Below are 25,063 nucleotides of genomic sequence, written 5' to 3'. Positions count from 1 at the left end.
TCAATACTTGTGCATCAAATTGTAATAAATGCGTGAGAATTTTACAAATATTTCATCATTTACAATATAAATTATGAAATTCTGTGTGGATAAGTTAATTTTTTTTTCCACAAATCATGAAAATCTATGTATTTACAATGTCCATTTGCATGTTTTGATATTTTTTTGCCTCAATGTAAGAGAAAATATTATATAAAAAATCACAGCATAAGTGTTGAATAATCAATTTGCAGATTAATGCCATTAATTGCTAGTCTTAACCAAGAAAATAAACATATGACTATACAATACAAGATCCTTATCTGTTGTTTGTTTGCTCAATCTCATAATTTTCAATATGTTATTTTATTCAAAATTTATCTATACAGGGTTGCATGATGCAATATGGCTTTAGATAAAATGAAACATGCTGAATTCCTATATTCTCATCTGTATAACAGCAAAAGAAAAACAATATTTATACATGCTCTAAATTGATTTTTAAATAAATCCTTGGAAAATTATTAAATTGCCAAAAAAAAAGTACCATAAGTACTATGGCCCAAAACTTTTATAGTTTAACTTCCAAAATTTCTTGATCATCTCTAAAATAGTATTATTAAGTCTCTTTTAAGTATAATAGATACCTCAATATAACCCCAAAAATTTCCACCAGAATGTACCAACAATGCACCAAATGAAAGTATTTATCATTGGTATTATGAACCCTAGTTTGAACACATCTGGTAGCTCTGTATATCCGGCTGTAATGAAATAAAAGAAACATCAGGGGCTGGTACAAGATAAATGCTTTTGTTCCTATTAAATTTCTCCTAAAGAAACATATACTATACCAGTACGCTACCTATGAGCATTTCATGGTTCACATAACCATACAACAAATTCAATAAAGGGTATTTCATGTATACCCCTGAAAAACCGTGTATGCATCAGAAGTATTGAAATGACTCATTTGCCCTTGACAACGGTCCAATTAAAAGACTAACATTTTTCTGAAAAATGCTACATATCTTTTATTTTTCTTAACAAAGGGTAAAATGGGTACTTTATAAATTTAAAATGAGTTTCACTAGAAAAGTCAATAAAATGGGTAAATATGATATTATCAATTTTAGAGGGGGAAATACCTAAATTTTGAAGTTTTTGAGGAATATACATGAGATTCCCCCCAAGTAAACTCGAAAAGTGTTCTAAATAACATAGGTCAAAATGCTGTATGAAATGAAATACCTCCAAAGTAGACTGCGCTCTGGCCGCTACTATAGTGACTTTGTGGCCCGAAAAGATTTGTATTATATGCCAAAGCAAGAGCAGCCAAAGTTTGCGGTACACCAGATGCCAAATTCATTGCCAAAAACGAAGAATAAAGCGCCCCGACATGGCCCACCTGGCTAGCAAACACATAATGCAAAAAGAAATAACTCGCCTGAAGAATGCCGAATGCTCCATACCAGTTGAGAGAGAAAGATGTGAGGAAATTTGCAACACCGTTAGATAACCAAGAGACAATGCCGAGATGGGTCAGTTGACCCGCCATACCGACTAGTACAGCAAACCACGAAAGAGTGTCCCATGCTGATTTTTCGTTTAAGCAATCGTCCCATTTTAATACGCCTAGTAAGAGGAGGATTGAGAGACCAAGCATTGCTGCTACCACATTTGGTATGGCAAGAGTGGTGCTGTGCAGTACATGAGATTTTGAAGTGAGAATGAGGATTTACATCAACAGTGTAATTATATAAAGTTCAAATAGTCAATCTGAACTGTTCAATATTATTGACATATGAAAATGTACTTGTAGATCAACTTTTAGAATTTTTAGAATTTTTTTATTATTTTTGTAGAGTAGTTGAAAATCACTTGATCTAAAGATTCAAGACCATTCAAAAGTAATGATTTTCTATCTATCTAAAAAAATATTAAAAAGTGTTATTATGATCAAAATTATACTAAAAGGTTGCAGTACTAGAAGTGTTAAAAGCAAAAATAACAAATATTGAGAGAATATATATATACCCGAGAACCCATAATGAAACAGCAAGAAGCATTGTACCCAACATAATCCATTCGTTCTTTGTCACGGGTCCCATCTCTTCAAGTCTTTTGGCTGCTAAAGCGGGTGCTTTGGGCGTGTTCTTTGTTTCGGGAGGAAATATTTTGTAAAGAACAAAGGGGATAGTAAGAAGAGATATGATTGCTGGTAAACTGGCTGCCTTGAACCAGGTTACCCATGGATTTGCAATTTTGACACCGAGCTCTTCGGCCAACCTAAAACACAGTAGATTGTGGGCCGCACCTGTCAGGAATAGTGCGCCTGAACTACCAGTACACTGAAAGAGGGGCAAACATGTAAACCGTTAGGCATACTTGTAAGGAAATAAACTGTGCAATGTGTCAGCAAAATGAACACAAAATGCTCTAGTATAAAGAAGAGTGAGGCTATGGTGCTATGCATAGCACAAATTGGTCCGTACTATGGATAACTATTTCCATTTTCAAAGTCCAAACAATCAATATGAAAATGTACTTATGGATCAAATTTTAGATTTTATAAAACCTTTTTTTTACTATTATTTAGATAGGTAGAAAATCACATTAACTAAAAATTATAGATCATTTAAAAGTAGTGATTTTTCTATCTATCTAAAAAGAGGAGGGATCAAGTTACAACAACCATTTTCTAAATTTCAAAGTCCAAATCATCGATCCAAACTGTTAGATGTGATCTCTACAATAAAATGTGCTTGGAGACCAAATTTTACATTTTTTGGAATTTTTTTACTATTTATTAAGATGGGTACAAAAACTAGTCAAATTCAGACCATTGAATTTTGTACCCATCTTAACAAATAGTAAAAAAATTTCAAAAAATGTAAAATTTGGTCTCCAAGCACATTTTATTGTGGAAATCACATCTAACGGTTTGGATCGACGATTTGGACTTTGAAAATGTAGAAAATGGATGTTGTAACTTGTTGTAACTCAAAAATTGTTGTAACTTAGATCCCTCCTCATCTAAAAAAATAATAACAAAATTCTAAAAAATGTAAAATATAGTTTGCATGTACATTTTCATATGGAGAACATACTGGATGGATCAGATCAACTATTTGCATTTTGAAACCAAAGAAACTGATTCATAGTACGGACCAATACGCTCTAGCATAGTACCATACTTTTCATTTGACATCAATTTGATCAAACTACCATACTTTTCATAATTCCTCTGCTGAAGTTCTTTAATTTAATACCCAACAAAACAAAAAACCCCAAAATCTGAAATTTTTTAATGAAATTTCGAACTAAATTCAAATGATAAACAAACCTGCAACTGAGATTGAACTAAATAAGACCCCATTTTCTTAGCTGAAGGATCATTTGGTTTGCTTCCAGCCGATTGACAAAGCGACTTAAGAATTGGAAGAAAAATGCCACCTGCTCTTGCAGTGGTACTCGGCATAGCGGGTGCAATGATAGCCTCACTAAATGTTAAACCATAGGATAAACCTAGAGTGCTCTTTCCAAGCCATTTAACAAAATAGGTGGCGATTCGGTCTCCTAATCCTGTCTTGACAAAACCCCTTGCAAAGAAAAACGAGATGACAATGAGCCATATAACCTGTATGAACAGGTGGGTTAAAAATTTATGTTAGATTAGCATGCATGAAATCCACTATTTGAGAAGGTTACTTGTTACAAGGTGTAAAATGCATGTGAACCTAATGTGGCCTAATTCAAATTTTGAATTGATATGTGGAAAATCCGGACAGTTTAAATCCTTCCTGCACAAATCTCAAAGCACAATAATACTGGCCCCTTACATTCCGAATGGTCACCGAAAAAAGTGCCCTGATTAGATAAACTTAAAACTTGAGATATATTAGAGGATACATCATTTTGGATTAAACAGTGGCTTAATGAAGTACAAAAAGAATTAATTAGCGTATGTCCCTCAAAAATCTCGAAATTATGTATTTCACCCTCTAAAATTCATAATATTGTATTTACCTCTCTAAATTTCAAATACTGACAAATTTACCCAATTAGTGTCTTTTATATAAAAATTCATTTTAAATTTCTCTACTGTGACACATATGTAGTGACATTGAGGCATACACATTAGAGGACAAAATTTCCCTTAACGTGCTTCATATTTATTATATTTTTAATAAAAGGGTAAAATTGGTACTTTATAAATTTTGCATGAGTTTATTTACAAAGACAATGAATTGGGTCTATTTGAGATTTTTTTTTCAATTTTATAGGGGTAAATAGACAATTTTGAAGTTTTTGAGGGGCAAACATGAAATTCCCCCAATTAATTAACATATCATGCATCTCCATTTGCAAATAACAATATACTGTTATTATCTTAATCACAAAATTACCTCGTCAGTGAAAGCAGAGAAGGCAGCAGAGAAGGTCAGAGTTTTTGTCAGCACAGATGTAGTGAGCCCGAGAAAAGCCCATGCACCCACCGGCAACGGGCCAAGCACGAGCCCGGCAACTGTAGACATAAAAATAGCAAGCAATTGCCATGCCTGTTGCGAAACCTCCATCGGTCTCGGTATCAGAAACCGCATAGCAAGACCAATTCCAACTGATATAGCAAAAGGAACCTGTTTCACACCGACATTCGTCCTGGCATTACCAGCAGATTCCTTTATCTTTTGGATTTCAGGTTTTGTCAAAGGGATTGATGAAGAAGCACGGAGAGGTAATGGGAGGTTGCGGCGGTAGCGGAGAGAGGTGGAGGAGGAGGTGGGGAGGGAAAGAGGGAGAGCACGGAGGCATCGGAGGTGGTGGGGACGGTGGTGGAATGGAGGCGAAAGGAGAGGTCGGCGTAGAGCAATCTTCTCCATTGGAGAGAAAGAGAATGGAGCGAGAGAGAGAGAGAGAGCGGAGAAGTCGAGGTGAGAAAAAGGCGAAAGAAACGAGGGAGTTTTGTGGCGCGCAATTACGGGATTCATATAACCTGAGGTAATACAAATTTTGAATTTAAATCTGCACCGTCAGATCTTGTTTAGCTCGAATATTAAAGTATATGTACGGTTTAGATCTGTATTCTAATATTCTGTTATCGTAGAGGATGATGAATCTGCAATGACCACCTGATCACAACATAAAAATACAAATGAACGAATGAGAAGAAGGAATATGGGCCACTGGAGTGCTCATTGGATGGTGTTATGGTCCCACTGGTGAGTGGTTATAAATAGGAAGTATATTCGTTGTAGATACTTGGTAACGGAAACGGTTTGGTGGGCCATTGTCAATATGGGCCCTACGGCCTGCTTTGGCATGAGCCCTTTTATCGTTGATACCATTCTAATTGGTCGAATTCGTATCCTAATTGTCAACTCAAATTTTAAATTAAGATCTGGACCGTCCGATTTAAATCCGCACCAATATCAAGAGAATCCATATCCTCTCCGGTATTGTAAAAAGAAATATTTTACAATTACTAAAAAAAATGATCCAGATTACTCTAGTCGGTGCCTATTCGGGGATGGATAGCGCAGGGGGGTGGGCTAGTAATATTTGTGCTTTGAGAGCCGTGCAAAGTTAAAGTGCCCAGTGTGTTATAGGCTTGGACCAGATTGGTTAAAATTTTAATTGTACGATCCGATCGAAAATTAACTTAGTACATTAATGCGGATGCAGATTCATAATTGGTTGGGGTGTGGATTTATAAAGTAACTCAAAATATTGAGTTTGAATCCGACTGTTCAATTTGAATTCAAATCAATCCAGTTCGAGATAAAATTTACAAAATCTCTTTCATATTCATGCATATTCTGACCAAATGGTCTGAAAACAAACTCAAAATTACTTTAGAGGATCCAAATTGCATTGGCCATAGGTCCTGTAAACAAGTCCCAATTAATCCTCAACTCCAGATCCTCTGAGGTACCTCAAATTATGAGTTTTCATTGGGACAGTCCGATCAGAATTCAGATCAATTATGTCCAAAGAGAAATCTACGGATCTCTTTAGTATTCATGCCAAAGCATATCGAACGGCCCGGATATATGTAACATATACTCATATACTGCTCACAGCATGCAAGTTGGACGGTAAAAGCAACACAACTAAGACATTTGCGTTGTACCCGACCCCAATTTTTGTTTTAATTTGTTCCTATCGTGTAAGAAAAGTTAACCGTGTTGGAGCTACTATTCAGTTTCAAGACAAATGAAATCAAGTCAATTAAGACTTGAAGACAGAGACAGGGAGGGGGGAGACTTGGACTTGGGAGTTGATTTAGTCATGCATGTTATAATTACCATTATAAAATGATGAAGATGGAAAAAATTAACAGACACTGTTACTGGTAGTGTGTACATTTTTGGGAAGCAAAATGAGGAGTACTGTTTTCATGATCCTCTTTTTGCTTCTCAGCACTATGACCAGGACCATGACCGTGACCACTTCTCAAGCATTCTTTACGGCCAATAAACCTGTGTACATTAACGACAAGTTTACTGCCGGTGGAGGTAAGTGTTATCTCTCTCATGCCGAGCGACTTTATAATTTTGTACAACCAAAATTAATAATGTATAACCTCGTGGTTTTTTATTTTATTTTATTTTACCGCTGTTTAATTAATATAACTCAATATTATGTTCTCAACTTTTTCACAAATTCAGCGCCTGATATTGGAGGACCTAAAAAATCTCGAATTTATGGACCACGCAAGTACGGCTCAGAGTTGCATCCTGCTAAGTCTCCTGGTGCTAGTTAAAGAATGATGGAGATTTCTTAAAACTAATAGCAACAATTGAGGATGATCTATTATGTAATTACGTACTTTAATTAAAGCAAGTTGAGAGAACATAATTGTGGGTTTTACTAATAAAGTAATTTTATATGATTTGGCTGTACTTGTACTACAAATTATTTGGATAATTGTGTTCAAATCATCCAACGAGTGTCTTGTGAATTGTGATGTGCATTGTTCCTCTTATACAATACAAACTACCCGAGTAGAAAAGAAAATGATATTGGCTCTGTAAATACTCTATCAAAAAATCAATCCAACTTTAGTTTGAGCATTTCATCAAACACCCTAACGGCATGAATCCATAAACTCTTAACTCAAAAATTTCCTGAACAGCCCATAAGGAGCTGATTGGAAGAACACGGAAAAACAAAGTAAATTATTTCCTGAACTGCACATAAAATTCCAGACAATTGATGTACGGAATTGAAAAGAATGACAAAATTAATAATTATTAAGAGAGGAGGGTTCCAATGCCTCATTTTTTTTTATACTTCATTATACCTCATATTTTATATCTTTATTTTCTTCATATTTAAAGTCTAAATTGTCGATCCGAACCGTTCAACATAATATCCATACTAAAATATAGTTAGGGATGAAATTTTATAATTTTTGAATTTTTTTTACTATTTTTTAAGATGGGTAGAAAATCACTGTTTTTTGAACGGTTCAAAAACAGTGATTTTGTACCTATCTTAAAAAATAGCAAAAAAATTCCAAATATATATAAAATTTCATCTCCAATCGACAATTTGAACTATGAAAACAAAAATATAAAATATGAGATATGATGAGGTATGAAAAAAATGAGACATTGGAACCCTCCTCTTATTAAGAACATGTCCGATTGTCACAAGATTATGAGGGAATTCAAAAATTTACAGTTATGGAAACCTAGAAATTAATTAACATATATGGGAATTTCACCTATCAGTTCATTTGCAGCTGAGAAGTCGAGATGACTAAAGATCTGTTCAATGAAGCACATGACAAGGTATCAGACTGCATCTGTTATGCAATTAACTGTAAATGGATTTGCTAAGAAAAGAAGCCTCAAAACTTCTTAAAGATCATTTGACCAGCTAATCTATATAGGATGTGAACTGGGTCGGTGACCTATGCGTCAGTTTTCAATGTCTGTTGTCGACTCAGACTGACAAAAGAAGCCAAGGCTGTGTTCTCAGATATGTCATAGAAGGGTTTTGGATAGATGCTTGGTTGCATATGCTGACATGATTTTTATGTTTATTGTATGGTAAGATAGGCAGAGGATCAGATGCAATGCAGTTATTAACAAAGATGAAGCAAAAGAGATGCCAAGCTAATTTGGTGAACCAGTTACTTAATACTGTCCTACAATAAGATCTAGTTTCATTTAAGAATAATGTTTGACCAAACCACATAGACAACATCCATCCAATACCAGGTACCATTACAATTTACAAGTGATTTGATGGAAATATAACACCTTTCTGCAGAAGAAGTATCCAAGCAACCGTTGCATATTAATTCACAATATAGCTTTCTAGCATGTAACCTTCCCAATGCAGCCATAAATACTAAGAAATTCAACTACTAAGACCAATACATCAATATACTAGCTTAATCTGCTAGGGACAATACATCAATATTCAATAACATGTATAAGCTTTCATTTTGCTGCAGGAAGAAGCATGAACAACAGTAAGAAAAAACATTAGCATGGAACAACCTACTAGAAGGATTATCTGATGATATTAAGGAAGCAAACAGTGGGTCTATCATTATTAAGGAAGCAACTAGAGCAAACTCGGTGTGAGCCATAAAGACTTCTGCCAATCCTCATTCACTTGAAATGAGCCTAAATCACCTGTTATATCAATAACCTTTCCATCATCCAGCCTGGCAAATTTGATGTTGTGGTTATACAATGTGGCTTGTCCGTTCTGCTTCTCTAACCTTACTGAGTCATAGCACAAACAATTTGCACCCCATTCTGGCAATGACAAATTAGCACTTGAGAGGGACAATGCACGGTAACCACCATCCACGAAAAGCACATTTTGGCCTACGTCCATCACTTCAGTACACTTTGGTTCTTCATCATTGCTCAACTTGTACACTGTATACTTAGTTTCCTTGAAAACTCCATTAACATGGATAGGTCCGTCATAAATGAGCAATATGTCCCCAGATACCCCTTCGACCAGATGCATGTTAATAAGATTAATGCCGCCACCCAACAATGTTCTTGAAGGCTTCTTAAGGTTATACATCTTAATTGGTCCCTTACGATCAACTGTGTACAGAAAACCATTGTTGTAGGTGAAATCACAAATATCCAACAATCGCCAAGGATACTTGAATTCAATCACTGTCCAACATTCATCCCCAATTTTACAAAATGCCAACGGCCATTTGCTAACAGTAAAAACAAAAACCATGCAATTGGGTTGTAATGGACTTGATGTCAGTATAGCCTTGCAAACCCTGACATTGTCAGTACGTTTAATTGCATATCTATCAGCATTCCAGTTCTGAAAGAAATTGGGGTACTCAGCATTTGATGCATTAAGAGCAGCAATTCCAATAGCAGAGGGAGGACCATTGAATGGGGGAAGAGAAATTGTGGCATGAGTGATGGGATTAAGCAGGGATACCAGTTGACCTTTCTGAAGAACAAGCCAGCCATGAGAAGATCCACATATAGACACCCCGCGAATATTAGACCCGCAAGTCTCAGGAAGGTCAATCTTGTGTATTTTAGAAGCAGAGAGATCGTAAAAGAGACGAGTGGAATTATCATTACCATTAGATTGATAAGGCAACATCAGCCATGGGAGTTGAGGAGGGAGGTGGCTGGGGCGCCGGGAACAGGCGGATAGCCATGGACGACAGACAGCACCGAAGCGTATATAGTCGGCAAGGGAGGTCACCTTCTCTGCCATGACCTTAAGGAGCTCCGGTGGGAGAAGAGACCAATCGGGGCCCATCGTCGCTGGATTTATCGCCAGTTGGGAGTGAATGATTGTGGGTTTCGTAGGAAGAGTCAACAGAGAGAGATCCAGAGGAGACTGGAGACTGGACATTAATTAGTCAATTTAGTTAATTCTTGGGTAAAGATTCTAACAGAGTAGTTTTGGCTTCATACAGTACACGAACAATATGCAGTGCTGTTTTAATTCTATTTTTTTTTGCACTGTATGAAGCCAAAAAGTCCTCTGTTAAAAACTTTACCTTAATTCTTTCCGTCGCCACTGGACAGAAATTTTCTCCTCAGCTGGTGCCTACCCGGGATGGTGCAGGGGACCAGTATTATTTGTGCTTTGAGATTCGTGCAAAGTTGAAATAACGGTCCGGATCAACTAATTGTAAAGGATTTCTTTTTGGGAGAGGATCTGAATTGATTGAATAGTATCACTGTCACAATTCACTATTCATATTTATCAGTTTTAGCGAATTGATTGAATAACAATTTTATTGATTTATCTCATAATTACAATATAATATTTGTTTCAATATATAGATTACATGATTCCAGGAACCGTTGGAATTCATATGGTTTGTGCAAAAGTGTCAAAAATCAAGCATGGTTATACTAAACGCCTCCAAATTTGTCATCTCCTGTTAGAAATAGAGTCGGATATGTATAGTATTCGACTATTTATCTTTCAACTGCTTAGAGTGCATGGTACCGTAATTTCATCATAATTGGTTCCACAGTTACATTAGCCTTATATGGGCGATTACAATCCAAAAATAATTAACTAAATTGACTAACTAATTACTTATAATTAATCTACGCTCGACACGTCAGATAGCATGTAAGCACTGATGCTGAGGTGTCTTAACTAACACTACTGCCGTGAATGGTTCAGCGGGTCCCTCTGTCAGCCATGGATCCTTTTAACGTCTTTGGTCTGCTTCTATTTAATTGGGCCCCATTCACAGTCTTCACCTCTTTTAATTTCTCGCCATCCTTGGTTCCCTGACTGTGCTGCCCTTCGTTCCTCCTTTCGTTGCACTCTCTGTCGACTTCAGCAATTGCAAGACTGCATGATTTGATACAATTTTCTTAATATATAGAACTTAGATCAGTTCACTATTTACATAAAAAGAGCATAGCATTTAAGACCAATTCAGAAAAGAAAAAAAATCGCACTATATGAACAACTTTAGATGCAAATATACAATAAAATTTACTTCGCACTTCTGTATGAAAGACCAAATGCATAGATCCTAGAAAAAACAAGGGGGTAGTTGAAATTTCTCATTTTCTCTTTGCTTCATAATTTCAGTTAGATTATGATGCTTGAACTTGTGGGGTGCAATTTGCAACATCTAATATCAGATTGCCATTCAAGATATTGCTTCAGTTTTGGATCTCATAGGATAATGCTAAATGGTATGAATGCTAGATATGGTTGAAACATTTAACATGCTTTAATTAAAATTAGTCTTGATATGCTTCAAAAAATGATGCTTCAGTTTGGGCCTAAAGCCTTGGTTGTTGTTGTTGTTTATATTTTCAAAACAGTCCCTATGTTTCTCATAATTTTACTTAATACAATATGATACTCCACGGGAAAATATTGAACAAATGTTCAATTGAACATCAATACACTCAAAATATAATGCTAATATAATTATCACAGCATTCAGAATTCCTTGATTTTGGACTTCTGAAGTGTAAAAGTATCGTAGCAACACAACATTTAAAATACACATCAGTTACAGTTGCTCTTCTAATGATTTGTTGTAAGAGCAGAAGACAACACAATTATGTGCCTTCATGATAAATTTTTTTTCCAAATATTCTAAAATTGAGATTTTACACAATTTTGATTCTGACCGGTACAGAAAAAAACTTAAAACTAAAACACACCAAAAGGAAGTTGAAATTGATAAGTGGTTTGCGGGGTATTCGTCCTAGACCATGGATGCTCTTGAGCTGCTGTTGGTACGCACAACCCTGAATGCTCATGGGTCGCTTGTGGTACTCCGGTTGCTGCACCAGGTTCAGATGACAGTGGCAAAATGATGAAGATTATAAAGATTTAAAGGTTTGTTAAAGAGAGCAAAAACTTTTACAGCCAACCTTTATACATCTAAATTTGCCCCATGATCCATCATGATGGTTTCAATTTACCAATTCGTGGGTATTTTACAAATCAAGTCCCTGAAATTTTGTATAGGTATACCAGTAACCAAATTAAACTGGTACTGATAGGTACCAGTTTCCAGATCATGTCAAATACCCCGCAAACCACTTATCAACGCATTAGAAAGCAATTAAACAGCCGGTACAAGGCAAGTAGAGTTTGGTACCAGAAAGGTATGATTCAGGTTGAGCTCTAAACCAATAATCAGCGAATCAAATTACCCATGTAACCTTGTTACGGCTAAAAGAAGTAAGAAAAACACTACCTTATTATCGAATTCAGAATCGATTAAAGAACACAGGGAAAAAGATATACCTGAAGCAAATATATTAGCACATAAAAAATTAACGATTTAATCATTACCACTAAATTAACTTATACATGTTTAATCAATTTCCCCAAGATTCTAAAACAGAATGATGAGAAAAGGCATACACCAATATTTGCATCATAGAAATCTTCCAGATATTTTATCTGATAAAGGAAAAGGAAAAAGAAAAAGAATAACAAAAGCCACATTTCATCATACAACATACAACAGAAAACCAACAAAAGGCACCAAGCATCTTACTGGAGGGCTTTGGTACCAGTACCAATTCCCTTACCAGCTACTGAGATATACCAACAAAATTGTTTTACACTTTTACTTTTATACAATTAATTTAAAGCCTTTGTTAATTCATCTAAGGCTGATCAACATTTCGAGTAGAACTAGGGTGTTCTTAAGCTCACCAAAGTGTTTGGTGAGCTTAACTCCAAAATCCTTCAAATCGATTTCAAATGACAAATCCGAACCGTTGAAACCCGTCTATTTTACGTGTGATGCGTCTACATGTGAAATTTTTAAACATTCGAATTAGTTTAGTATAAAGTCAATCGGTCAAAATTAGATTGTTAATAAATTAATTTTAGTGCATTCATTTTTTGAACGTTTTTTGACCGCTTGATTTTATACTAAATTAATTCGAATGTTTAAAAATTTCACATGTAGACGCATCACACGTAAAATAGGCGGGTTTCAACGGTTCGGATTTGTCATTTGAAATCGATTTGAAGGATTTTGGAGTTAAGCTCACCAAACACTTTGGTGAGCTTAAGACACCCTAGTTCTACTCCAACATTTCCATTAAAGATAATATTATGCACCGGATGTCTGGATCAGTTTTTGTCCCACAACTATTACTAATAGCCTTGATACTTAATACCATCTCTTTTGCCTTAAATGTTGCAGCATAGGTGTTTGCTGAAATGCCTCTGTTGGAATGTTCTCTAACTAACCGGAGTTGCTATTTATTTTGTCTACTTCTACCGTCTACTTGTAATTCTCGTAAATTTTAATTAAAAGTGAGATTTCTAACGATTTATCTTTGATAATTTTCATAAAATAATTTTAATAATGTCAAATAAATTTAAAAAATAATAATATAAGGATGTTATTTTTCTTATATCAATTATATATAAATTTGAATTAATTTATTTAAATATCATTTAATATTTCTTCAAATGCTATAAATTATTTATGTCATTTTTTGAACATATAAGTTGAGTCTTGTTGGATTTTAAGAATACAAATTATTTTTAATCTTTTTAGTGGCATGCACCTATATGAATTATCACCAATAATTGTCTATGTACATGATCGTCAATAAATACGTAAAATGGGTCGGGTTTATGGACAATTAATATTTTAACATCTTAATAATATAACTTTTTAATATTTTATTAAAAATTAATTGATATAATCATGACAAGTTTTAAGTCACTTCAAATCTCCTAATTGAAAGGGGATTCCCGCCAAAATGGATAGGCTGTGTGTTAGCTATCCTGAAGTCCTCAACTTCAGCGGTTAGGGTTAATGGTGAAATCACGGAGTCTTTCCCTCACGGGAGGGGACTCAGGCAAGGCGACCCGTTATCCCCCATGCTTTTCATCATTGTGGCAGATTCGCTAAACAGCTTTATGCGAAACGCGGAACAGGCCATGCCTCCGGCGGTATACATGTACCCGAAAACAATTCAATTCGCGGACGATACGGTCATTATTACGGAAGCAAACCCGGAGACCTTAAAGATCATAACTCAAATTCTCAAATTATATGAGGAGCTAACGGGGCTCAGGGTGAATAGATTGAAGAGTACATTTGTCCCGGTATCAATTCCACAGAACCTGCATCAAACGGTGCAGAATATCTTATTGTCACCGGCGGTGACACTACCAATCACCTACCTAGGTCTACCGCTTGCGATTAAAAAATTGCGCATAGTGGACTTCCATCCAATGGTACAGGCGATACGAAGAAGAATGGAAGGTTGGAAATCTAATTTCTTGTCCTATGGGGGTAGGGTAACGTTGGTTAAAGCAGTGCTATCGGCAATACCAATCCACTATATGCAAGCAACAAGGCTACCACAAGGAGTCGTGCGGCAAATTGATAAAATGAGAAGACAATTCTTGTGGCGAGGGAATTCACCGTGCAAAGGCATAAATTGCTTGATTAATTGGGAGACAATATGCACACTCAAATGCAACGGTGGAATGGGGGTCATATCCCTGGATGGCCAAAACCAGGCACTGCTAACCAAATGGCTATGGAGATTACGAACAGACCAGGAAGGACTCTGGGGATCTACGCTCCGACAATTGTACAATGTCACGGATTGCGCGCAGCTAGGTATATCCAGGGACAGTACTAGGTTTCTAAAGGAATTGGCTTTGCTACGGCCTTTCTTTGACTCCTCGGTAAAATTAGATGCTAATTCGCGAACACTACAATGGAGATGGACTGCATCCAAAACTTTCACATGTTCTTCAGATTACAGGATGATAAGTGACTCGGGGGTTCGATTGGTTCACCAGCGAGTCCTTTGGAAAATGAAGGTACCAATGAAAGTTCGCGTTTTTTTATGGCTGCTCATGAAGGACAAAATCCTAACTCAGGATGTCCTTGCCATGAGGGGATGCACAGTAACACAGGGATGCGCATTGTGTAATAATGGGTTGAGCGAGACGTCAGATCACTTAATGAGAACATGTCCATATGCAGAGCGGTTCTGGAGGGGTCTATGCGTACAGCAAAACCTGCCCATAGTAGTGGGTACCTGTCACACGGATAACTGGTGGGATGGAAGAGTCCATTTGACGGGTCAGAGCAAAAAACGTTGGGACGTAACATGGGCGGCGGGATCATGGGGTCTATGGAAGGAGAGGAACAGAAGGACCTTCACCCAAAAAAGAAAGACAATGGTTATTCTGATTAATGAGACATCAACAGACATACATAATTGGTTGTTATTTAGTTAGATGTAACAGCGCAAGGAGAGGCATGGACATTCTAGGAGCTTTCTTAATTTTATTATCAGGGCTTTTTAGTAATTAAGGGGATTGTAAGTAATTTCTAAGCTACAGGGATCACTTGATCCGTGTAGCAACAATGTACGATTTTCTTAGTATCAATCTATCTTAGTGGATCATTATCCACTAACCCTCAAAAAAAAAAAAAAAAAATAAAATAATTAAACGTGCATCACATTGCATCGTGTTATGTGCATCATATAAGATCACTTTTCAAATGTTGAATTTTAAAATCTAAAAATTATTTTTTGTTGCTACCAAAATTATTAATTTAATATATTATTAATAAATCTCCACATTAAATAAAATCTTGCCACGTCTGTAGACGAAAGCAAAATGCATTTCAGAAAGTGGAGTCGAAAAATACATGTAGATATTTTTTTTTGTATTATTTTCATTATATCTGGTCAGTTATTGCAATGAATCCCTTAATTTTGCAGTTATTCTAAGAGTTACAGGGTACATAAAATAAATTTAAGTGTTGGGTGAGAAATTGGAAAATCGATTGCAGCAAATATAAAAAATGAAGGAAATTATTTATGAATTGATTTTTTATTTATTTCAAATTTCTGAACAAATGGTGAGCGGTTGGCAATAACCTCATGACAAGTTCACAACATACAATAAATGGATAATTTTCAATGTGGCCTTTATCTGTACTGTTTCTTATTTCCTTCTAGAGACTTTTAAATTTATGTTGTTTATCTTTTTTTCTCTCTTACAATGTTTTCTTATTTACTCCTTATGTAATTAATCTCATATTAACTCTAATTAAATTATTGAAAGATCTTAGTTTTCCTCTAATAAAGAATTACAAAGTCAAAATATGCTCAATTGAAAATTATGATCATTAGTTTCTTCTTAACTGAAAATTGGACATAATTGTAAATGAAATTTAACATTAAGTGTGTAATTGAATGTGATCACTAAATCATGTGTCTGCACCTCATGTGTAACAGAATTTCCAAACATATTTTAGTAAATATTATACGGTTAACAATATTGTATCAAGTGCATAATATTAATTTTATAATTATTATTTAGAGATAAAATACAGTTTTTTTAATAATTTAATTAGAGTTAACATGAGATTAATAACACGAGTGATAAATAAAAAAAAAATTACAAAAATTGAAGGATAAATTAATAACATAAATTTATGTCTCTAAAAACAAACAAGATATCCAATAAACCAAATTACTGTGCATATACTGCTCAAATAAAGTTGGACAGTGACAGCAGCCCAAGTAAGAGTTAGACATTTGCGTTGTACCTTGATCGGAATTTTGTTATTACTCTTTTCGTGTAGAAAAAATTAACCAAGTTAGAGGTATTATTCTGTACCGAGACAAATCAAGTCAAATCAATTCAGACTTGAAGGCACAGAATTGAAGCCATTTCTCTCAACTGGATTGGGTTATCGTGATATATAGTTGCCCCTTGTTTCTTTTGCGATGAGTTTAATTATATGACTCCATATTGATATGTTCTCTACTTTTGCACAAATTCAGGGCCATATACTAGACCACAAATCTATAATTAATCAACCCAGCGGATCATGCTGTGGTATGGGTGCTGCTAGCGATGCTACTGAAAGATTGATTGAGATTTCTGGAAACTAATAGCAACAATTAAGGAGGATACAACATAAAATTTCCTTAATTAATTGTTGCTATTAGTTTCCAGAAATTGCAATCACAAAATTACCTCGTCAGTGAAAGCCGAGAAAGGCAGCAGAGAAGGTCAGAGTTTTTGTCAGCACAGATGTAGTGAGCCCGAGAAAAGCCCATGCAGAGGGCCAAGCACCAGCCCGGCAACTGTAGAGACCAATTACAGAAGCCGTATAGCTAGATCGATTCAAACTGATATAGCAAAAGTAATTGACTTCACACCGGAACCAGCTTCCTTTGTCTTTTAGATTTCAGGTTTTATAGGGAAAGGTGGCAGAGAGAGGTAGACGATGAAGAAGTGCATAAAGGAGGGAGGTTGCAGCAGAAGGAAATGCGGTGACGGAGAGAGAGGGGGAGAGAACGGAGGCATTGAAGATGGGAATGGTGGTGGACTGGAGGCTAAAGGAGAGGTCGGCGCAGAGCAATCCTCTCCATTGGCGAAGAGAGAGAGAGAGAGAGCAGAGATTTGGAGGTGAGAAGGCGAGAAAAACGAGAGAATTTGGTGCTGCCATTAGACTATTAGAGAGGTAGAGAGTGTTAATTATTGATTTATTTATGAATTGAATTTTTTTATTTTATTTCCCATTTCCTAACAAATATCGAGGGGCACGCAATTACCGAATTGAAATAATCTCAGGTAACACAAACTTTTAGTTTAGATCTGGACAGTCCAATTTTCTTTGGCATGAATATTGAAGAGTTTGTACGGTTTGGATCTATACTCAAATATTCTGTTACTGCAGTGGATGTGGACTCCAAAATCACCACCTGGCACCTGATGACAACATAACAATACAAATGCAAGAGAAAATCAGAAGGATGGTGAGTGTTTATAAATGTGAAGTATATTCGTTGTAGATACTTGCTAATAGAAACGTTTTTGGGCCAAGATCAATACGGGCTGTGCTCCTGCCTTTGGTATAGGCCCTCTTTGACCGTTCATGTAAGAGTTGGACATGCATTTGCGTTGTACCTTGACCGGAATTTTGTAATTATTCCATTCGTGCAGGAAAAGTTAATAAAGTTAGAGGTATTATTCTGTACCCAGACAAATTAATACAGACTCGGGAAAGCAGAGGCAGGGAGGGAGTTGACTTGGGAGTTGATTTAGTATTGTCCTGTTATAATTTTCACTATAAAATAATGAAGATGGATGAAATCAAGGAACACTGCTACTCCTGCTGTAGAGTATTTGTGGAGCAAAATGAAGTGTGAATTCATCATCATCCTCTATTTGCTTCTCAGCGCTATATCCATGCAAACTGCTTTTGGCAAAATCAGCTCCATTCATATATGTAAATGCTCTCTCTATTTTTTTTAAGGAAAGTAAATGCTCTCTCTTCTTTGTTCTGACTTCTGAGTGACTTAATAGTCAGGTGTTGACACCACTGCATAGAGCAGATGGTCATGACATCAAGTTCTCCTACGAGAGAACAATGGTTAATTCGATTCCTGCTTAAAGCAGGAAAAGGGTGTGTGAGTTTGCCTACGGGCTGTAATCATAAAAAATAAATAAAAAAATAGTCATGTACAACCAAATTAAATTAAGCCATGCATCTTCAAATCCATTGTATACCATTAGTGTATGAAAATAGTATTCTGGGAAGAGTATATATATTAATTAATTCAAATTGTATGAAAATAGTACTGTGGCCGGCTTATTAACATACTACTACTAAAAGAAAGAAATGTTTGGATTGCGTCAGAACTCAGTTCGATATTGAATTTTTATTTATTTATAATATATATATTCTTTTTCTTCTGAAACAGGAGTCGATTTGATTTTCGATAATTTAAAAACACTGGCCAATTTTTATGGTGCAATTAAACATGGGTATATTGGTTGGATCGCAGAAACTTTTCAGTGCAAGCAGTTTTCGGACCCGATCCCAACGTACCCCTGCCACAGTAAATTCCTGCAGATCCCTTTTCCTTTCCTTCTTGCTTACACCGTAAAAAAAGAATTGGGTGAAGGACTGATTAATGGTATTTTTTGAGGGTAATTGTTGGTATATCTACTATTTTTAAGATCTGACCTATATTTTTTGTACGGTGAAATATATAACATTAGCTAGCAATACCATTAATGTGGTAGAATGGCCTGCAGTTACAACTTAAGCTGGTAGGCTGGCTCAAAACTTGAATTCCCCTTTATATATGATTTTTTATTTTTTATTTATATATACGGTTACAACTTAATAAAGTACTTGCTCCTAATTTTTTTCTATTTTATGAAAATCAAATAGACTCCTTCCCTTTCCAACAAACTGTAATATTTTATTTCTAAATATAAAAAAAAACTCTAAATAGTGCAATTATCATGCATTTAAATATCTCATTTAATCATGTCAGGACTCGTTCTAAATATATAGTAGTCTAGTTCCATAATGGTCATGTCAGTTGCCACCTGTTCTTTGGTGATCTCTAGTAAAGTATAACTGTTGCGTTATTAATTTGTACATGAATAACCTCCATGTTTCTTTACACGCTGTTTAGTATAACTCCATATTCATTCATATGTTCTTAACTTTTCCACAAATTCAGATCCAATTTATTGAGGACCACCAGCCGGCAGAACCTATCGACCTGCCTGCAGGCCCTGCAGCGAGAGATGTTGTCGTAAAGGGTGCTGCTAGCAATGTTAGCCCTTTGGTCAGGTTTTTCTAATTTACTTAAAACCTTAACCTAGATCTATGTAAGAATTAAATAAGCACAGCGAAAACTACTTACTTTTCATCTTTATGGCCTTCCGTCTATTGCCTCTCAATATATCAAAGGAATCGATGAAGATGGCTTGATTAACTTGCTCGCACGCTCAACCGACAAATTACTTGGCTAGCGAGTCCTTCCACAACTCTTGAACTCTCTCTTACTTGTTTCTGTCTCACAAATTGAAGGCAGAATATCTGGTCTTTTATGGAGCAAGACAGTGGAGAATGATCATGATGAGTTCAAGGTTGTGGAGACCCAGCCCTTTTATAGCAGTGCAAAACTTGTGAGACAAGTTTGCCTAAATTTATCACTGCTATTATTTTAATCAACTATAATCAGTCCATTAACAATTATAATTGATTAACATTATTCTATATGTATTTGTATCCAAAACCTTATTTAAATACGTATAATGCCATGACTTAATTAATCACATTGTTTGGCATATTTTAATCATTACATAAATGTAATCTTGCGACAGTATTTGATACCATAATCATAATGCACGTATGTCTAACTTAATTATTGTAATTAGACGTCTCTAAATCCAACAAGCAATCAATGCAGGTCAAAGAATGATGAAGATTTCTGGAAACTAATAGGTGTGAATATTTCGGCTTGTATTAATATAATACACAGGTGTGATTATAGATGATATCGGCAGTACTAGTACTTTTGCTATAAATTATTTGGATATATTGTGTGAATGCATTAAAATGCTTTAATTAATTAATGATGTCGTATGTGATGCATTTTTTATATATTTAAATACATCGGTGATGTATGATACCGAGTACAATTAAAATACCGTAGACTGTCAACTCAAAATTATGATCATAATTAGTTCCGTCTCGACTAAAAATCGGACGTACATGTACAATACTTTCCTATTTGGATACATATCTATATAAATGTTTAAATTGAATATATTTTATAACATGATATATTTATTAATCCTTAATGTTCATTTATTGTTGGTAGTAGATCATATATATATATATATATAGGAAATTAAAGAATGCTACGTAACAATCATAGTTGAAGTAAATGAAATTTATTCTTATCTTCTATAGTTAAAAAAAGAGAGGTTATAACAGCCCATTATGTTATTTAATATGACTAAATATAACCACTTAATTTTTCTTTTACTTTTCAATTAGTTTTTGGGTTATGGTCATGGGCCGTCCGGCCTGCCTTTGGTCTTAGGTCCAATAAGCTCACTGCACCTATAGTGCGAATTCATATCCTCTGAGATATCTCAAACTTTGATGGAAAATCCCAACTGTTTAAGGACGTTCTGCACGAATCTCAAAGCACACAAAATACGGACCCTCTACATCACCCCCGAATAGGCACCGGACACGTAGGTCACGCAAAAGTTGAGATATCTCAGAGGATACCTATATATAGTGCTCCAAGCAAGTTAAGATTCTCTATTACAAACCTTGTAGGACATTTCCTGTTGCAAGTTACTGATGAATTGGGCTTGAGGATTTGTGCTATTATTTATGGGGTCTATTTTGTAATTCGTGCGAGATTAAAACTAACAACTCGGATCTCATTGTACTCGGTACGATATTGCACGTACTGGATCTGAATTCGTAAGACTAAGGCATTTGCATTCTACTTTGAATGGAATTTTGTTAGAGTATCCATGAAGTAACTCAAATTTTGAGTTTAAATTCGGACTGTCTGACCAGAACCTAAACCAATCTGATTCTAGATGGAATACACAGGGTCCCTTTAATTTCTGTGCCAAAGTAGATCAGGTGGTCCGGATTCAAACTAAAATTTTGAGTTTCTATCAGAGCACAAATACTCCAGTAGCACTTGAAGACTAGTCATAGGATATTTAATATATATATATATATATATATATAGAGAGAGAGAGAGAGATGGGCTATGGTGCATTGCAATGCATAGGTTATGGTGTGCATTGGACCATAAATCACCGATTCAAAGTCCAAATGACCGATCCAAACCGTTCATCTTGTTCTCCATATTAATATGTGCTTGGAGACCAAATTTTACATTTTTTGGAATTTTTTTACTATTTATTAAGCCACTTTGAAAATCGCTGATCCAATGGTGGCTTCTGATTTTACTGTTCCAAACAGTCACCGTTGGATCAGCGATTTTCAAAGTGGCTTAATAAATAGTAAAAAAATTCCAAAAAATGGAAAATTTGGTCTCCAAGCACATATTAATATGGAGAACAAGATGAACGGTTTAGATCGGTCATTTGGACTTTGAATCGGTGATTTATGGTCCAATGCACACCATGGCCTATGCATTGCAATGCACCATAGCCCATCTCTCTCTCTCTCTATATATATATATAGGATTTGGCTAATATGCTATGGGTAGCTAAGAGGCTTCCTGTGCTACGGCTCAATATTCGACTTTTCAAAATCCTAACGGTCGATCCGAACCGTTCATCTTGTTCTCCATATTAATATGTGCTTGGAGATCAAATTTTACATTTTTTGAAAAATTTTTACTATTTTTTTAGATTTATTGAATATCGCTGTTTTTTATGGTCCAGATTTGTCTGAAAAACAGCGATTTTCAATAAATCTAAAAAATTAGTAAAAAATTTCCAAAAAATGTAAAGTTTGGTCTCCAAGCACATATTAATATGGAGAACAAGATGAACGGTTCAGATTGACCGTTAGAATTTTGAAAAGTCAAATATTGAGCCGTAGCACGGGAGACCTCTTAGCTACCCATAGCACCGTAGCCAAGTCCTATATATATATAAGAATATCAGTCATAAAGGAGACATTTTACCCGCTCTATTTTTATTTGGATATATCGAATAAAAACAATATCAAACTGATAAACTAAACTTCGCTAGAAGCAATATAGCTAGATTTTGTATTCTTTTAAATAGAAAATTGTAATGGGAGAGAATGCTCTGTAACAAACATTCTTTTGACGTAAATGAAATTTGTTCTTATCTTCCAAATTTTTTATTTATTTATTTAATTTTTTAAGAAAGGCACGCTAAAACAGCCCATTATTTTATTTAATATGACCAAGTATAGCCATTTAATTTACCCAGCGTTCAAGGAGTTTGTGGGTCATGGTTATGGGCCGTTCGGCCTGCCATTGGCATTGGCCATCTTAGGTTGTAGGTCCAGTAAGCCCACTGCCCTATAGTGCTCAAAGAAAGTTCAGATTCTCTATTACAAACTTTGTAGAACATTTCCTGTTGCAAGTTACTGATGAATTGGGCTCAGGATTTTTTATTTATGGGCTCCGCTTAAATTAAGTGCCAACGAAATCCCCACATGACAACTCACAAGTTAGGAAAAAACAGTAAAGAAATAGGAGCATATTAGAAAAAGGTAACAAATTAAAAAAGAGATAGAACATGGTCCAAGGGAATAGACAGCTCCAAATTCAAATTCAAACTTCACAGTGGAGGTCACTAATTCAGCTAAGCAACCCAAGTAAGACTTAGGCATTTGCGTTCTACTTGGACCGGAATCTTGTTAAAGTTCATATCCATGAAGTAACTCAAACTTTGAGTTTAAATTCGGACTGTTTGATCAGAACCTGGACCAATCTGATTCTAGATAGAATGCACAGCGGGGTCCTTTTAATATCTGTCCCAAAGTAGATCGGATGATCCGAATTCAAACTAAAAATTTGAGTTACCTTAGGTGACATAAATTCAAACTGTTATATATAGTCATTCCGTGTAACAAATGTTAACCAAATTGGAAGTGTTCAAGTCAATATAAATTCAAACTTGGAAAAGAGGCAGGTGGGAGACTTGTGAGTTGATTTGCTCAAGTCTTGTTATAATTTACCAGTATAAAATGATGAAGATGGAAGAAATCATCGGATCGACACTGACACTGATACTGCTACTAGTAACGGTAGTGTGTAGAGTTTTAATTTGGGAGAAAAATGAGTAGTGAATTCATGATTCTTTGTTTATTGCTCAGCGCTATGGCCATCCAACCTGTTGCTTCTGTTGAAATCTCCAACCAGGCCATTAATCCGACCACTCCCGGTACCAATAATCAGGGTAAATCCTCTCTCGTTCTGAGTGACTTGATAATAATGTACAACCATATTATAGATTAATATTGCTTAGTATAACTCCATATTCATTCATATGTTCTCAATTTTTACGCAAATTCAGTGCCGACACGTAGTACAACTGGACCTCCTGGTGGTAGACAAAATCCATTCCGCACTTGCTGCACAGAAGGATGTGGTTGTAGTAGGTGGTGCTGCCACAATTAACGAAAATTTACTATGTAATTATAGTTTATAGCAAGTTGAATTAAAACACTTTACATAAGTACATTTTACATATTGTATCCATTTTATTTGGCTTGTATTAATACAGTAATAATTATTAGTTAATTAATGATTTGGTCAAAAATATGAAACACTGACCAATTTTTATGGTGCAAACATGGTCATATTGCTTTCGCCGTAGAAACTTTTTCGGCTTGTACATTTTACATATTTTTATTCTCTAACCTATTTTGTATGGTGAAATAGCATTAGCTAGCAATCAGGGGCGGATCCACTGTAGCACAGGGGGGTCAATTGCCCCTCCCTGGATTTTCAAAAACAGTGCTAAAAATATGCTTATTTCAGTTCTGCCCCTCTCTGAAATTCAAATTTCCCCTCTAAAGCCCAATTTAAATTGTCTGTAGACCAAGGTAATTTTGGCGGAGCCCAACAAACTTAAATCCATCAATTACCAAACTTTTCGGCTGAGGCGCTGAGCCCAAAGTAAACAAACAAAACAATTATTTAATGAATAAAAAAAAGGCTGCAGCTCTCCTCTCTCTCTCTCTCTCTGGAAATTGAAACGCAATCTCCAATTTTCACCCACACCAATACGGCATTCGTCGAATTGGCATCTATAATTGGCCAGGTATCTCAAAGTTGCACCCAAGTGTGCGTTAAATCTTATAAAATTCATATAAAATCAACTGTTTGGAGGTTTTTCGAGGTTCTTCATATCAAAATTCTCGGTTTAATGCATTGAATATTATTATGGATTTTATTTTCAATAAATCAAAATCTCATTTTTGTGAATTTAAAAAAAATTAGATTTTAAGGCATTGAATCAACCCGATAAGCTAATGGGTTTGAACCCGATAAACTATTTGAATACGATTCCTGCCCCTCCCTGATAAAAATCCTACGTCTGCCGCTGCTAGCAATACCATGTGGTGGAATGGGTTTGATACAACACTTTAAGAGTGAGTATGGTACTATGCATATTACGGACCAACCCGTGATATGCATATTACCATAGACTCACTCACACTTTAATGCCCCTTAATTTATATGAAATGTTTATTTTTTTTACCGTTGCAATTAACTTAACAAATGCCTGCACTGAAATCTTTCTACGGTGCAATCAATAT

The 25,063-nt window shown here is 35.4% G+C and overlaps 2 protein-coding genes and 2 long non-coding RNA genes across 4 annotated transcripts in view; 2 read left to right on the top strand and 2 right to left on the bottom strand.

Annotated features, from left to right (window-relative positions):
- Positions 1-400: 400 nt before the first annotated feature.
- On the bottom strand, positions 401-4,938 carry LOC144560162 (dicarboxylate transporter 2.1, chloroplastic-like). The gene is made up of 5 exons (XM_078309344.1): positions 4,389-4,938; positions 3,326-3,619; positions 2,017-2,330; positions 1,231-1,679; positions 401-743 (listed from the first exon to the last, which is right to left on the bottom strand). Exons 1-5 carry the CDS (start codon positions 4,860-4,862, stop codon positions 628-630), a joined length of 1,647 nt encoding a protein of 548 aa, XP_078165470.1. The 5' UTR covers positions 4,863-4,938; the 3' UTR covers positions 401-627.
- A 3,413-nt stretch (positions 4,939-8,351) lies between these two features.
- On the bottom strand, positions 8,352-9,806 carry LOC144560621 (F-box protein At2g26160-like). The gene has a single exon (XM_078309857.1). It carries the CDS (start codon positions 9,754-9,756, stop codon positions 8,563-8,565), a length of 1,194 nt encoding a protein of 397 aa, XP_078165983.1. The 5' UTR covers positions 9,757-9,806; the 3' UTR covers positions 8,352-8,562.
- A 6,718-nt stretch (positions 9,807-16,524) lies between these two features.
- The window catches only part of LOC144561050 (uncharacterized), a 59,724-nt gene continuing 51,185 nt past the window's right edge, over positions 16,525-25,063 (top strand). Inside the window, exon 1 of the long non-coding RNA XR_013513565.1 lies at positions 16,525-16,606. This is a non-coding gene — a long non-coding RNA (uncharacterized LOC144561050). The remainder of the gene's footprint in view (positions 16,607-25,063) is intronic.
- LOC144561049 (uncharacterized) lies at positions 17,316-17,764 on the top strand. Its single transcript, XR_013513564.1, has 2 exons — positions 17,316-17,473; positions 17,690-17,764. It is a non-coding gene; the product is annotated as an uncharacterized LOC144561049 (long non-coding RNA).

The sequence above is a fragment of the Carex rostrata genome, chromosome 10 (assembly GCF_964058835.1).
Source record: "Carex rostrata chromosome 10, lpCarRost1.2, whole genome shotgun sequence".
NCBI lineage: Eukaryota > Viridiplantae > Streptophyta > Magnoliopsida > Poales > Cyperaceae > Carex > Carex rostrata.
Note: the sequence above shows the minus strand (reverse complement) of the source record. Positions and strands in the feature narration are given on the sequence as shown.